This window comes from Agelaius phoeniceus, chromosome 4 (assembly GCF_051311805.1).
Source record: "Agelaius phoeniceus isolate bAgePho1 chromosome 4, bAgePho1.hap1, whole genome shotgun sequence".
Taxonomy (NCBI): domain Eukaryota; kingdom Metazoa; phylum Chordata; class Aves; order Passeriformes; family Icteridae; genus Agelaius; species Agelaius phoeniceus.
Window position 1 is genome coordinate 36,539,141 of NC_135268.1, and position 16,203 is coordinate 36,555,343.

General features: G+C 37.1%; 1 protein-coding gene across 9 annotated transcripts in view; it reads left to right on the top strand.

Moving 5' to 3' along the window:
* Positions 1-3,559: 3,559 nt before the first annotated feature.
* The window catches only part of PALLD (palladin, cytoskeletal associated protein), a 187,096-nt gene continuing 174,452 nt past the window's right edge, over positions 3,560-16,203 (top strand). For 3 of the 9 annotated variants that reach the window (XM_077177283.1, XM_077177285.1, XM_077177287.1), the window contains exons 1-2: positions 3,561-3,750; positions 9,412-10,458. In XM_077177283.1, coding sequence (XP_077033398.1) covers positions 9,413-10,458 — 1,046 coding nt within the window. In that variant the 5' untranslated portion in view covers positions 3,561-3,750; position 9,412. Of the gene's footprint in view, positions 3,751-6,339; positions 6,500-9,411; positions 10,459-16,203 lie in introns of those variants that run through there. The other 6 variants (XM_077177280.1, XM_077177282.1, XM_054633495.2 and 3 more) reach the window with 4 other exon arrangements.

Sequence of the window (16,203 nt, forward strand, 5' to 3'; positions counted from 1 at the left end):
TCCAAAAATATCCCCAAGCTAAGTGTCTCCCTAATAGGAGCTACTGACTGACAAATCTCTCAGCAGTTCATTCTAAATAGCCAGCTGTGTTTTAACTTTTTTTTTTTTTTTTAATTTAGTCCTACTGAAGCTAACAGTGGAAGTAATCAGCTGTTCCATGTTCCTCCTTCAGCATTCATTCCTCTTTCCAGACATATGGATGTCACATTCCTGCACATTTGTCTTTGTTAGTGCTGTGACTCTGGCAGCAATACACAGCTGTCTACCCCTATCTGGCATCAGACATGGTTTTTGGTGGCAGGTGGAGTCTTCCTACAGCAATACATTTGGCATAATCAAAAGACAGCATGCAATAGCTGCCACAAAGGTAAAGCAATGTAAAGTTGTATTATGAAAAAAGGAGAAAGAAGTAAATATTTATTTTCCTACAGATCAGCATCTCACATTTTGTTGAAAGGAGCACATTCCATTTTCAAAGTTAATCCCCTTGTAAAGAAAGAAGCTTTTATCTGGTATTGAACTTCAGCTCTGTCTGTGCCTGCTCAGATCAAACACATTTCACATGCTAAGAAGGAATCCAAATACATGACTGGCTGTGAATATAAACATGTAAAATATGCACTGTAGGCTTGCAGCTAAAATTGATCTAATAGAGATCATTTTCCTCACGAAGAGGAAAGTCTAAATCTTAGCACATACAACATAAAAGGATGACATGTGATGCTATAAAGCATTTTTCTCACTGCCCAGCTATGGGAATTTTATGATATGCATAAGTGCAAGTAGTTCTTATATAAAAGAAAAAATCAGCTCTGTTTGAAATATAATCTTCACAGAAGTACGGGTAATATCGAATGTGAATAGGACTGCAGCACTTAGAATTAAGCAGTTCTATACTCCACATAGAGGGATGAGTAACTTTTCAGATACAGCACAGGTAGTTATAACATATGTAATTAATTTTAAAATAAAAGAATTGGTAAAGTCATAATGAATATGACTAACATGTACAGCATACAGGACAAAATCAACTCAGAGAAGAGTAACACTTAAAGCATTTAAGTTAAACAAAACTGGGCAGAATTAGAACTAAGGTCTTGTATATGGACTACTTAAAAGAAAATTTTAAGAAAGAGACTAGTGTTAACCCTGCTTTGCAGAGTCAGGACAAAAATTAACTGTCTAACATTAACGGGTTGCTTTTCTTCTTTCAAACAGCTTGTTTAAGTAAGAGCATTACTTTTGTGACACAGATTTTCCACTAGAGTGTTTTAACTCTAATTTATTTCCCTTCTTTTATTTAGAAAATTATGTAATACTACAATTATGTAATACTACACCGAGCTGATATAGCTTAGATTTCTTAAACTTATCATATAATTTGAAATCTTTACTTGCTCTACTATACAATCTCAATTATATTGCCATGTGCTACACTGACAAATTCCATCCTTGCTTTCTCTATCCTTATGAGATTGCATTGATGCTGCCTTCTTTAACTTTCACTCATTTCCCTCTTGCTTCTTAATTCAACATGAAATTGATTTAAGTTTTTGTACTAAAATCAGCTGTAACACATGCTTGCTTAAATTCTTATTTGTATACATTCCCAAATGCTAAAATCCGGAATGGCCTTTCTACTTGAACCACAGAAGACTGCCAATTCAGAGTTTGCTGACACCTCATTTCTTTTATTTGACACCACTAGATAACACGCTTTAAATATTTTAATACAACCGGGCAGTGGGAAGGCCTTCTCCAGGCCATGGCACGGCAGTGAGCTCCGCCGGTGCAGTGAGGCCTTAGCTCCATGGCATGGCTGTGAGCTCCGCGGCTGCGGTGTGGCCGCGGCTCCATGGCACGGCGGTGAGCTCCTCCGATGCGGTGCGGCCGCAGCTCCACGGTACTCTGCACAGCAACACATCCCGCAGGCCGAGCTCGGCCCGTGGGCACCCACTGCCGCCACAGCCGCACAGAGCGGCAGGCTCCACGCTCCCTGTCCCTCACCACAGAGCCTCACCCTGCCTGCCCCGCCTGAGCAGCCGCTCTCGCCAGCACCTCTTCACCGCCAGCACCGTCGCCATTCACCGGCGCCCAGTAGCTCCTCCAAACCCGGAGCCCGTCCGCGTTTTCTCCTCAGCGCCTCACGCAGCACAGCGTGTGCGGGGCTGCGAGTGAAGGGTGTGGCCAGGCAGCGAGGCAGGCTCAGGAACCAGCGTGTCATGGTGCCATGGCCCTGAAGGGAGGCTGATGGACACAGGGCCTGGCAAGAGGCAGTCAGGAACCAGCGTGTCATGGTGGCATGGCCCTGAAGGAGTCTGATGAACACAGGGCCTGGCAAGAGGCAGTCAGGAACCAGCCTGTCATGGTGACACGGCCCTGAAGGACTCTGATGAACACAGAGCCTGGCAAGAGGCAGGCTCAGACAGCACCGCCTTTGGCAGGGCGCCGCCCGCTCCCAGGTAATGTGCACAGAGACATTTCTACCCTGGGCACCGTGTTCGTAGGCAAAGACCAAACAGCTTTGCCCTACGTGTCTTCACCTTTGTGATAAATCCGTGAGGGCACAATGTGCTTCACAGCCGCAGATGCAAAAGTGAATTATCACAGCGCACAGGGATGCAAACTCCTGACATTTTAAAATTCCTTTGACATTTTAAGGGATGCTGGGGGCACTCACCAGTCAAGTAGCTGTTTGTGCATGTGTTCCATTATTACCTGCTGGGCTAATAAAGAGACAGAATGATCATCTTGAGACAGAATGATATTCCAAGTGTTCTAGTAGTCTTGAGATAAGGGAAGCAGAATGGCAAGTTTCTCTTGAGGTAGTTTGCCTCATCAGGACCTTAGATAGACTATAGATCTTGGACTGAGAAGTGTTCATCTCTTTCCCAGTTTACAGAATGGTATTAGTTCTTTGTGAGTTATTTAGCCTTCCTTTCTGTTTTATGGTTTCCTTTCCTATTCTCAGCTGTGGTAATTCTAGCAAGTTGTACTATTTTCAAAGTTTATTGATGTGTTGTTACTTGCAGCCCCTCAATCTCTTTGTTGATGAAATATTCTGTAAAAGAAGGCTGGGTGTTATTATTACTGTTCTGTTATTAGTTTAATTTGAAAAATTGCTGTATTTCTTCCAGACTGATTACCATACAACTACTGGGAAAAGCTGAAGGCATATAAGCTTTCCCACTGCACTCCCAAGATTCTCAGAGAAACTTGGAAAAATTTTATTTGAATATCATTGACACTGCTTGCTACATTTGACACTTCCATACATATATGACAGGTAGATACTTCCAATGCACTCTTTGAAAACATAGATTAGCTCTAGCTATGTAAAAAAATCCATTTACTATGTATTTACAAGCATAATTAAATGTTTTTTGCATACTGAAGGAAAACTAAAGAACAAAGCTATGTATGGCATCGAACTACAGCAAGACATTGACCCAGTCTGTTTAAGCACAGGCAACCAGATTATTTTTTTGCTCTTTCAGAGGTGGAAAAAATGTCTGTTAGTAACTCAAAATAACCGGAGGTTTCTGTGGCAACTGGTAAAGGAGGTTGTATCTCTCCCTGCTGCTTAAAGTAGAAGCAGTTCTGAGAGATTTCTATTTGAAGTTTGCATACTGGTGTTTGACTTCAGGTCTTGGAAAGGAGATTGCTTATCTACTTGTATTTTATCTTGTTGCTATTTAGAGTAAGAAACAAATTAACAGGGACCATAACAGAGGCGCTCTGCTTTCTCAGGTAAGTACATTAATCATTTGAGCATTATATATTATTATATTTTGTATTTCGGTTTTATACAATTAACGATGAAAATCTTTTGCATTATGTAACATCTTCATCAGATCAAATGATAAGCTTGTACAACCAGAATAGTTTTATGGGTTTTGGGATGGGATTTGGAAGGACTTGAGCTGACTAGTGTTAGAAACTATTATTAAGGTTTCAGGGAAACTGCAGCTGCATTCCATCAAATATATTGGTAGTGAAAACTGTTATCTCTGTGGAGTTCTGTTCATCAGCTGAATTTTCCATAATACTGCAATAGGAATGGAGTGAGCATATTAGCTGTATATCTCTAATCTTGCTTGATGCTATTATTAATTTTAAAATATTATATGCAAATGCTAAACTGTTACGTCATCGCATATTAAAGTGTGTTTATCTTACAAAATGTGTAGCTGTTCCAAAGTTTTAGTCTGTTTGCCATTTGTTTATAGTGATTTACTGCCTTTACTGTGTTTATAAAGGAGAGCACACATTGTTTTTGCAATAAAAATGGAAGATCTTGATTCTGAAATATTCAGTACACATCAAAAAATATAAGCATTCCCTAAATCATAGAAGAAGAATGTTGGGAAACTTTATTCATGGCTTAATAGAGCTTTAATAAACCTTGCCCTGTTTTCAGGTTATGAAGACCATTTCATTAACTGTTGAAGAGGAATTAATTGAACACTAATCTTTCACTTTCTGGGCAAATGTTTCTATCATGCTGTACAAAAAGTATTTGGCATAATTCATTTACAAAAAATAATACTTTATTTGTATTCAGAAAGCTAAATTTCTTTTCAAATATCTCTGCAGATATCTACAGGCAGATATATTTTCTTCCCAGAAGTGAAAATTTAAACACATAATTGCACGAACCAGGATTTCTTCCACCCACTCCCTGTAGAAAATGCTGAAGATAGCCCAAGGCAGCTTGTTGCTGTTTATATGCAGGCTATTTTTGACTCCCATTCCAAGGTGGCAAAGTTTTGGTTATTTAGTGGAGATTCTGGATGCCTGAAAAAGGACTTTGATTTTACTTTTTGGGATGACTGCTTAAAAATTAGGCATACAGTGTTTAACTCTTGGATAACCAGCTCCTTCTTTGTGCACAGTTTTCAGCTTGAAATTTTTAGAATCATGGTTCTGTTCTTATTTGACACGCTGAAATCACTGTAAAATTACCTGGAAAAAAATCCTTTTAACTAATTTCACTACAACATGGTAAGGATCTCAAGCTGCAAAAATGGGGTTTGTATAAATTGTGAAGCATTCCCAGTCCAGCAGTGAGTCTGTTCAAGCTGTGATTAGGGGACAGAAATTGCCTGTATGAAGATGCCAAGATGCTCTATCAAGCACTGAAATAGGATGTGTGGTACTGGCACTTGTTAGTACATAAAGATGGACTGGATCCTGTAGGGAGCTCTGAGTCTCTTGAGCTCTTCTGTCACAAGAGTACATCTACTGCACTTCCATTGTTGCCAAGGAACAAATTTGAGTAAAAAATGCAAGGCGGTATCTAGAAGACCTTGAGCTAAGAGCAAATGCCAGTGTACAAAATGATTTCAAATCCAAGAGCAGATATAATGGATGCTGGCAGAAGGGACGGAGGTCTGTAGCATCTCTTTGGAGCTATAATTTCTTCTCTCCACTCTGGAGCATGTGACTCCCAATAGGTTGCAATCTGGCAGAAACCACATTGCCCACACATTGCTTTTATTTCTGGAAACTATGTGATAAAGTCTCTAGGTTAAACCAACAGTCTTCATGTTTACTTCTTCCTTTCACTGAGTTTTAACAGAAATTATGTGCTTGAAAAAGTGCTTTTGGACAGGTTTTTTTTTCCTTTTTCCTAGGACTAAATTCTCACAGGAGTTTTAATGAGGTGAAAGTACTTCCTTAACAGAGACAGTAAGGGAGAATTGACTCTGTTACACATTATGCTCTACAACTCTATAGAAACCAAAAATGTACTTTGATTGTTGCAGTGTTAATACGTGTCAGAGTTGTGGGGTATTTTTAAAGCATACATGTTTTCCAGGGATTTTTTGTGCCTTTTCTGAAGGAGATACTTCTTTTCTTTTATTATTTCACTTGAGATGTGAAAATTCAGTAGGTTAATTTCTTTATACAGTGTATTATATGGTTACAGATTATTTATCAATTATTACAAAAAGTTTCTGTATTTCTACTCATAAAGCCAAAAATGTTAAGGGTCTTTTCCAACCTAAATTATTCTAATTTTTTCTTTTCTACAAGATTTTAAGGTACTCAAGGAAGCTATTGATTTTAAACTATTCTTAGCAGAAAAAGGCAGTTATTTTATTTATTATAATGAAAATAATGCTGTTGAAAAAAATTAAAAATCTATGACCATAAAATGGTGCAGAAAATGGAATGGCTAACTTCTCTGAATTTCTGAGTAGTAAGCACAGAGAACTTTGTGCCACTTCCAGGCCTAACGTCGCTTCTGCTGGAATTCCAGATAGTGGCAGTCTGCTGAAACATGAGTTCAGTTACCAAATATAGATGAGGGGGGTACGGATTTCATAGGCACAGAGGACGGATGTAGCGCACAGGCCACAGTCTCCTCGACTAAGGACCAAGCAAGCTTCAGTGAAGAGCTGGAGCGACTTTAAGCCTATTCAGATAGAGAAGGAGAAAAACAACTTTACCTACTATTAATTATACTTGAACTCTTCATATTGGCCTGCTTATTGTAAGATCTGTTTTATATTTTCTGCTGATCGTAATTGTTGTGTTTGTGGAGTAATTTTGCAGGATTTCAAAATTCAGAGAAAAAGTATGTGCCTTTTTGTTTTAAAAGATCTTACTAGATACATTTCATCCTTCATACGATTCTTTAGAAGAGATGAGTCCTGTTAAGTAATAATTGGGTCATGTTAAATCATATTTTCTTATTTGGCAGGTTCTGCAAATTCAGGATGTTTATTTTTTTTAAATGAGTCCTTTATTTTTCTATGTTTTTCCATATTTTACTGTATAAACCTACAAAACCTTAATTTGATTAGTTACTCTATTTTTTTCTAAATTATTGTAATCCAATACATTTCAATTTTAATATTTACCATATGATTCTTTAGAGCATCTGTATTGGGTTTTGAATAGGTATTTAAACTGCATGATAAAAAATGTGTTTTAAATGGATTTTACTTGGGCTTAATTTTGAAATATTTACAAATAGGACCCCACAAGTAGTCTGTATGTAATAATGTTGATCTGCATGCAACATTGTAATTTATGCTTGTGTCTTTAAATGATACAGTATATGGCTTTGCAGGTTACCTAATGAGTGTGATGATGAAAACTGTTATAAATACATTGTAGTCCAACTTGGAGAAGCTAGAAATAGCATTCAAAATTTCTAATTATGATCTTATAAGCTACTTGATAGGGTTAGTGATACTTCACCTCCAGTTCACTGTGATTACAAGTTGCTCTAAAAGAATAGTGAGTTTATGTATTACAGTATGGCTGAAAAAGTCTTTCTCCTGGAAGCTTCCATTCAGCTCCCTAAAGCTAGACATATGAATCCATTTTCAGGAACCTTCTCACCAAGAAGGCTTATCAGCATTAGAAATTGCCAATAAATCAGCACATTTAAATCCATCAACTTTATCTAAATATCCAGGTATAGACTATTCACTTAATTTAGACACCAGGCTTTGAAAATTACTATATATGTAGCCATTGTATTTTTCTAATGACAAAGCTGAGTATTGGGAAGAAATATGTGAATTCATAATACACTAATTTTAATCATCCTGTTGGGTGGATAACAATAAGTAAAATTGTCCTCCTACCCATGAAACAGCCCATTGAAACATTAGAGCAGCTCAGTGTTGGAAGTCAGGGAAGTTTATCTGAGTATGTAATGTGTCACTTTGAGATGTGAACAAGCTAGGAGCCCACATGTGTCAGATTTAAATAAAGATATAATTTGAAGCACAGATATTTACATGTTGTCTGAATAGCACCTTTGTTCATTGGAATACAAAGTTTTTTTTTTTTTAATCTAAGATTAAGGAGGAAGAAACTCTGCAGTTTTAACTCTTGTTTCCCTGGCATTCCTCCAGTTTATGCCTGAACAGCTGAGCCTCTAGACCAACTGTTTGCTGGGCTTCTCAGATTCTTTCTTTAAAGCTGCTATGTGGTAGTCAGTTATACTGTATATACTTTTTTAGATTTTGTTGACAAGAGATTGGCATGGTTGCTAAATTTGTTGCCCTGTAAGCACAGATAACAGGAAAGGAAAACGTAATCCCAGCAAATAATAAACTTATCACTGAATTCTATAAAAACATTTCTCAAACTCTAAATGCTTTAGGTTTCTTAGACTTCTCTTTTATGCATTGAGTTGTAATCTGTTGGCAAGACAAACAGGCATATCAAGAGATACATATGCTAAGCCAAGAATTCCAATCATCTATCAGTCACTTAATGACTGCACGCTGGGTAAGCCCTGGTTTAGTGACTACAGGTAATTGGAGCCTGCACAAGCTGATGTAAAATACATCCGAGTGCATCGCATGACTGTCAAGCCATTTCTTCACTATCAGTAGAGAATTAAAGGAAATTTTCTCTTTTTAAATCTTCTGTAAAATTTTTTATTGTAGAAATTATCATTAGAATAAGAGAATTTTTCAGGGTAATTAAAACTACTGATGTTCAATTCAATTAAATGCTCTGCAGAAACAATAATTATGTTTCAGATCTCATCAGCCACAATCTAGTGACCAGGTAGACAAATACATTTCAGCAAGGAGATTTTCAGGCCAGTCCTTCCCCTGGGGAAAGTGTGGTTTCCCTGATGTCTTGTTTCTTGCTGACTTTAAAGAGAATGCTCATCCTAATTCTGAACTCATGTTGGGAAACTGGAGAGGTATAAATGCTTCTCTGCTTTGTGAAACTGGTACAAAATATACATTAAACACTTCCATTGAGCAGGATGATATATAGGTTGTGAAATCTATTTCTTCAGTGCTTTACTTCTAGCATATGGTAATTTTTCAGTGTTGAGGAAAGTGCTACTAAATTGGTAACAAGTTAAAAATGTTAGCACAATAAGTAAAATAATATCAAACACATTATCAACATTAAACAGAAAGGATAATTTGGAATTTCAAATCCGAATATCCTTGTGTGTATCCTCATAATGGTTTCAAGTTGAACACTTCTCGCAGAATTTGATGGTTTAATGTCTGGAAGGCAATGTTATGGGAAAGAGAAAAGTAAATATATTCCCAAAATCTTCACAAGGCTAAAACCAGGAAAAAAAAAAAAGAAACATAATAGAATTGATGCAAAATAACCAATCAGATGTGAAATAACACCATATATCATATTGATCCAGTGGAATCAATGTTGTGCTAGGCAATATACAGGCAAAGGATGTCTTCATACTTCTGAGGGAAGGTTCATAAGAAAAATTACTCCTAAGTGCTCTCATTTCCATCTAGACAATTTTCAGTCCTGGCTCATTCTAATAGAAAACAAGGTTTATGGTATGTCATACACCATTATGTTCTGCTTATCTTACAGCTTTGTGTCTAGCTTGTGGGAACTGGGATATAACTTTTTTCAGTAAGGAATTGTTCTTGTGTCTTCCAGGATGCAAGACAGAGGGTGTGGCCGGCCATTGCCTCTTTCTTTAATGCTGAAGGAGACTTACTCTCCAGAAAGAGACAGCAGTAAGGGATATCCTGAAAATATGTCAGAAGCTTCATCTTACCATGACTTTTTCTGTGATTCCCTGTCAGACACACAGAATGGTGAATTTTCAAATGAACTTTCTGCCTTCCTTACCCAGGAGGAGATAAGTAAGAGCCTTGACATAGCTCGAGAAGCCATTGCCAATTCCATGGAGGAAGATGAGAACACAGTACCAGACTTTACTCATTATCTCAACACCCCTCTTTCAAGCCCTTCAGAAACCCCTTCTTTCAGGGACACCGACCTGCATGAGCAAGACACTGTAGAGACACCTCAAGCAAGCAGTTGGACTTCATCTGCTGCAAGTCATGCTCTCCCAAGGAATCAGAACGAGCAATCTGCTGCACCTCAGACAGAGGATAGTTTTGTCACAGTTTCTAGGGGACAAGCAAGCACCTCACCTTTTCTACCTGCTAGTCCCAGCTTTGTCAGAAGCCTGAAATTTTCAGAGAAAGGTGGTGCATGTATGCCTAAGACAAGCCCGAACTCTGAATCGACATTGCAGGGAGAAGCTCCTTTCAGGAACAAGCTGTGTGACAAAGCTGCCACATTCATAGAGGAGTTATCATCTATATTTAGACAGGCAGCAAAGACAAGAGGCCGTAGTCCCGATGGGGACTCTTCTTCTCCAGACAGTGGATACCTGTCACCTAACAAGAAACAACCAGCTTTAAGTACCTTGGTGAACCAGGAGTTTGACAAACCACATCAAGAGACTGAGCCTGAGGAAAAATTACCTGGACTTCATCTGAATGGAGAACACTATTCTGGAAGGAGGAGCATCATGGAGAGCAAAATGGTCCTGTGCCGTCCCTTCATCAACATGGAAGAGCATGAACTTTCACCACCTCTATTCACTCAGAAGCTCCGGAGCCAGGAAGTTGCCGAAGGAAACAAAGTATTGCTGGAGTGCAGAGTTGCTGGCAACCCAGTCCCTGATGTCAGGTAGGTGCTAAGTCACCAGACAGCGTCACCTGATTGTGGAAGATACCTAAGGACAGGTATGACACTGACTTGCTTAGAGGCAGTCACATAAGAGCAGTCAATCATGTAATTTTACAAAGCACAACGAATAGCATATTCTAGTGTCTTTATTTCACTAGAATGTTTCACTCTGTTTGCTTAGGAAATTAAATTCTTCTTGATTTAAGAGCCACATGGCAAAATTAGAAATAGAATTGGCTCTAGCAACATTCTATGTGATTGTTACTTCATCAATCTGGGTAAAAGAAGAGACAGCTTGCTCCTAAAGAGCATATCTCAAGAAGATGATACACTTTTTACTGCTGATTAATTAGAATGTCTCCAAGAGCCATGTAAACTGTTTTTCTGAATTTTAACTCAGGCAGAATTATAAAATAAGAAGGCTTTTAATGACTGAGGAAATGAGTAATGAGAAACATTGTTGACATAATAGTTGATTATTGTAAAATCAAGTATACTTTTAAGTAATCACATCAGTATAAATTAATTTGTAACTTCTGTCTTGTTTCCCTTTTGACACACATAATTGTGCTATGTTAGCAGCCTGTAGATAGCCATTACTGCATTGTGGCAAATATGATTCATGCTAATTTTTGGGCTCTTGCAAAGCTCCCTGACAGTCAAATTAATACACTTTCATGGTCCATTCCCAAATTGGTTTTATTAAATAATTATTAATAATTCTCCATCTGGAAATTGAAAGAACTTACTAATAAAAATTACTTTTTCAAAGTTTCCATTGAAAACAAATTTCCCCCTTCATCTCTATTTCATTATGGATCCTCAAGAGAGGAAAAATACGGCAGCTGCACCTCAAAAACTACTCATTTCGGAAGCTGATGCACTTCTTCTGCATGTCCGTTCTGTAGTGGCAGCGACTTGGCTGAAGAGGTCACTCACACACAGCGCGGGCAGCACAGAGCCCTCAAGTGAGCGCTGCTGTGGAGCCAAGAGAGCAAAAACCAAGGCTCGTTCAGGGGTTAAGAGACAGCAAACACTTGAGCGATGTTTGGGGGAGACTCCAAAGTCTGAATCTTGGGGAAAGGAGGGGGTTCTTTCCAGATGAGAAGGCATGCAGAAAAATATGTTATGGATTTTTATCTATAAAAGCATTACTGGGAACTGATAAACAGTTTCATAGTATCATCTAGGCACATCACTGTCCTTCTTCTTGGATATGAAAAGGAGTTTCATGGTGTATCCTATATATATCCAGTAAATAGTTAATTTGCTGCAGTGGAAAAAGACAAGCCTATTTAAAACCACCCACATATTGCAGAGCAAGTGAAGAATGTCTGTGCTACTTTCAGAAGTATTTTCTGCAAATGGGAGTTTTATATGGTTTAAAAATAAAGCAAAACATCAGTGATACAATAATAGTTGACCATTCTCTTGTATTTTGTTAATGAAAATAATCCAGTTTTCTAAAGCACTTTACTTAGACTATTGTTTCATTAGACTGGGTTTCTGGGTTTGTAATATATGTGGAAAACAATCTTCAGACCATAATCATATGAATTCAAAATATTTACAGTTTACTGAAGAAATGGGCCAGAAAAATAAATGTGTAAAAGATATTAAGCTCTTTATGAAGGTTTCTGAATAGGAAGAAGGTAGAAATGGATATTAGGAAAGCATTGTATTGCATTGCCAAAAGAATGGAACAAGCTGAACAGTTCCCTGGCGTGAGAAGTGTAAGAGTGAGCCTTTTGGCACATGCAAAATCTGATCAACAGGAGATGCAGACAAGGGCATGAGCCAGGGCAACCACAGTCTGTACATTTGCATATAGCAATACAATCTGTAGAAACCAAGCTTCAGCTCTTCTGGTTTTCCCCAGAAAACCCAGTTTCAATAACATAGCCACAGTAAAGGCTGGTTTTGGAACTTTGTGTAATAAGTGTGATTAAAGCAGAAAGCAGTTGGGATTTTTGTGGGTTTTTTCTTTTTTTCAGTTTTATTTTTGCCTCAGCTGGGAAGAAAACTGGAAGCCACATTTCCTAAAGTCATAAGGAAGTAACAATAGTTTAATGATGACAAGAAACTCACTAAATTCTTATTTCATGAAGCACTCAAAAAGTTGCCCAGTGTAATAATGAATACAGCTGATATTTAAGCAGCATCAAGCACTGGCCACTATGAAATCATCCAATTGACACCAGAGCAAAGGGCCTTCAAAGGAATCTACATAGGCTTTTCTGATCTTTTAGCATGTTACTACTTTGCTATGCCTCATATTTTAGCCTGGACCCAAGTAATCTTTATAACTGGTTCTCTTCCCTTTTCATAGCTTTTTTGTAGCTAAACTTTCTTAGTCCTCAGCCTATACAAAGTTAAGCTGGAATCCTTCTCTATCCAGATGCTTTTCTTATGAGGATAAACATAACAATGTTGCAGAACCTTAGTATAATTGAAGAAAACATCAAACGTAGTGTAACGACAAGGTGTATATTTGAAGGTTATTTGGTTAGGAAAACCTCTTAAAATTTAAGTTCCTTAGATGTTCATAGCCATACACAGCTGAAAGTGAAACAGTAAGTGTTATGGTTTGAGTGACAAAACTTGACCAAAGTAGCTTTGTACTACAAATAGAAAAAAAGTATATTTTGACAGGAGAACTTAAAACTAGAATCTTAGTGTTGAAATCCAAAAGAAAATAATCAGTTAAATTTCATGTATCATTAATGTTTTTTTTTTCAAAGTTCAATGTCTAACTTACTAGTTCTACTAGCAGAAAATCATCTTTTTTTAAATGAATATTTTGTCACTGGCCAGAAGAATTATTATATTTCTGTAAGATTTCAGATTCCAGCCTAAGATCTAGGAAGGTACATAGTGATTTGAAAAGTTCTAGGATATCTGCCTTCTAAAGAAGGTCCAAAACATGTGAAATAGAAGTTGAAACAAAATGTCTGTTACTCTCAAAACCAATTTATCAGTCAGTAACTGTCCTTCAAAGTGCATCAGCAATGCTGTGTTTAAAATACTCATGTTAGCCTTGAGCTAGCTAAAGCAAATCCCAGCTGGGTGTGACTTAGACCTCTTCAGCATTCGCCTCACCACCTGAATATTTCATTGCTTCAAAGCCTGGAGCTGTAAGCCATGATTAAAGTATTTTCTGAGGTCTACCTTGAGCTGTAAGCTGTGATTAAAATATTTACAGATATTCACCCAGCTTCTGTAGCATAAGAGGTATTGGAATTTTTGTACAAAATATGTTCCTTTTTCCACAGCAAATTGATGCAAAAAAATATCCAAATCAAAGCAAAAAATAAGGCACTTTCCACATACTACATGACAAGAATGAGGTTTCTTTGCTTTAAGGAAATAATTTGCTCTCATTATAATCCTTTTCTTCTCATAAGTTCTGTTTGCCTAGATTTGACTGTAACAATACCCAAAATCCCCACCTAGAACCATTACTTTCATGTAACCCAGAACTGTTCTCAGAAAATACAGAAACAAATGCAAAGTACAATTTAAATTTATAATAAAACCAAATTATGTTGACTTCTATAGCTTCAAAATCTTACCCAGTTTTACGGTCTTTAAAGGCTTTGAAGCCTAAAAACACACAATAAACTGTGGCACCACCATGCTCCACCCATCAGGCACAGAAATGCAAAGAAAATTCAACATCAGATTAAGTCATGCTTAACACAAATCTACACAGCTGTGTAAAAACCCAAGTGTACAGGGTTTTAGTTTAGTGATTAAACTACCTACACAGTAGTTGGTAGTTTTAAGTCTTGGAAATTTGGTAGTTTTAAGTCTTGGTAAGAGGTGTCCCAGATGTAGTTTCTGCTTCTTTGCTGGACTTGATTTGAGGTAGGAAAATCTGTGGTTTAGAGATAGAATTTAGTTTTATTTTTTGAAGTCTCTTATGAGTAGATTTTGTAGTTGTAGTGAAACACCAGTGCCTTGGTGGGGGATAGAGATGTTCTACTAATGCTATAATGGCAAGGCTTTAGTAGTACTTATTTTTATCAAATGTGAATAATTATTTATGTATGTGTGGTAATGGGACATACTTGACCATTCTAGGTATCCTTAGTTAAAAACAAAACCAGTTTCATGAGTGAGAAATTTTAATGAAGATATTTTATGATGAATTTGTTTAAAATATTTGATAATTCCATTCTTGTTTGCTTGACCCAGACCAAAATTTATTTCTGAACAATGAAATGCCTAATGTGTCTTAAAAACAGAGTTTAGTAGATTACAAGCATTATGTTAGCTACAGTGATTGCAGAAATAATTCATAACACATAAAAAAAGATTAGGATATATTCTGTGTGGGAGGAGAGGGCTCTCGTGACTTGAAAATCAGTAACAACTATATGTATTATTCTTATACAATAAAAAAATCAAGTCCTGTATTGAGCTTTGAGGTGATTTTACCTGAGCCCCAAAATGTCATATTTTGCTGTTAGAATTCATCAAAAATACTTCCACAATTTATGCAATTGTTTCTGCTCCATTATTTCAGTGTTGTTATAAGTCTTTATTAATATCTAGGACAGTGCAACAAGAAATAGTGGCTTTTTATTATGCAACCTTTTGTAAAAAATAAGTGTCTCCAGAATATCTTGTATTTATTTCCTAAGGGTGATAATTCATGAAGTTAGTTGTCAAATTGCTCTCAAATATAAACATAAATTTTTCTTATATTCTCCCCATATTTTTCTCTATTAAAATGTTTTCCCAATAAACATACTTTTTTACACAAATCTCCCATAGTCCTCTATTAATCTTTTCAGAGCAGAATCCTGCTAATCTGTCTTCTTACTAGCCCTTTGCAAACAGAGGGTGGTTGTTAAGAATGGAAGAATATTCTTGTAACCAGGGAGTTCCTTGGGTCAAAAATGTTCTGTTTGCAGATCTGGATGTTTTTCTGTGTATGGAGGGAGCATTGAGAACCATCTGAAAGTGTTAACAGCATTCTTATTGCTGAAATTAAATAAAAAAATGATGTTAGCCACTTTAATCTGGCAGTACACTCTTTTAAGAAATCTGCTCAACAGTAATATGTTGTCATTTAGAATTTTATTTACACTCAATGAAGATAAAATATCTTCAATAACATTCCCTTTCATATAAATATGAAAATTATATTTCTGCATCCTCAATATTTTTCTGTCACAATAGTTTTTTTATTTCTCTTTATCAAAAATGTCTTCTTTACTTTTGTTGGGCTTTTTTCTTCATTTACAAGTCAACATAATAGCTATATACAGTTGACCTCATTATTCTTTTAGCCCTTCTTCCCTTCTCATTTATTTCCTTTTATACTCTTTGATTATTGGACCATACCACGCTATTCTTGTGTCTTTTGTTTGTTTGCTTTTGCTGATTTTCAGGTAAGGCCTGGCCATCTCCAGGCATCCCTGGAGTTTGAATTTTATTTCAGAGCAGATCTGGAATGTAGTGTTGAAAGTCACCTCAGTGACTTGTGAAACTGCTCCTTAATTCTTAATTTTTAGAACAGTGTTCTGGACTAGTGGGCTTTGCTGGGGAATCGAGGGTTAATAACCCAGCACAAATGGTAAAGTTATTGCAGGAGCTGCCCATAGGGATTTGTGGCCTGCAGGTATTGGGTAGGTAGCGTGCATCTTTCAGATATTTCCTTTTCCATTCTCCATTCATTTTATGGCAATAAGAGGCCACACTCTCAGGATTTTCTGCATCTGGGGAAGACACACAGTG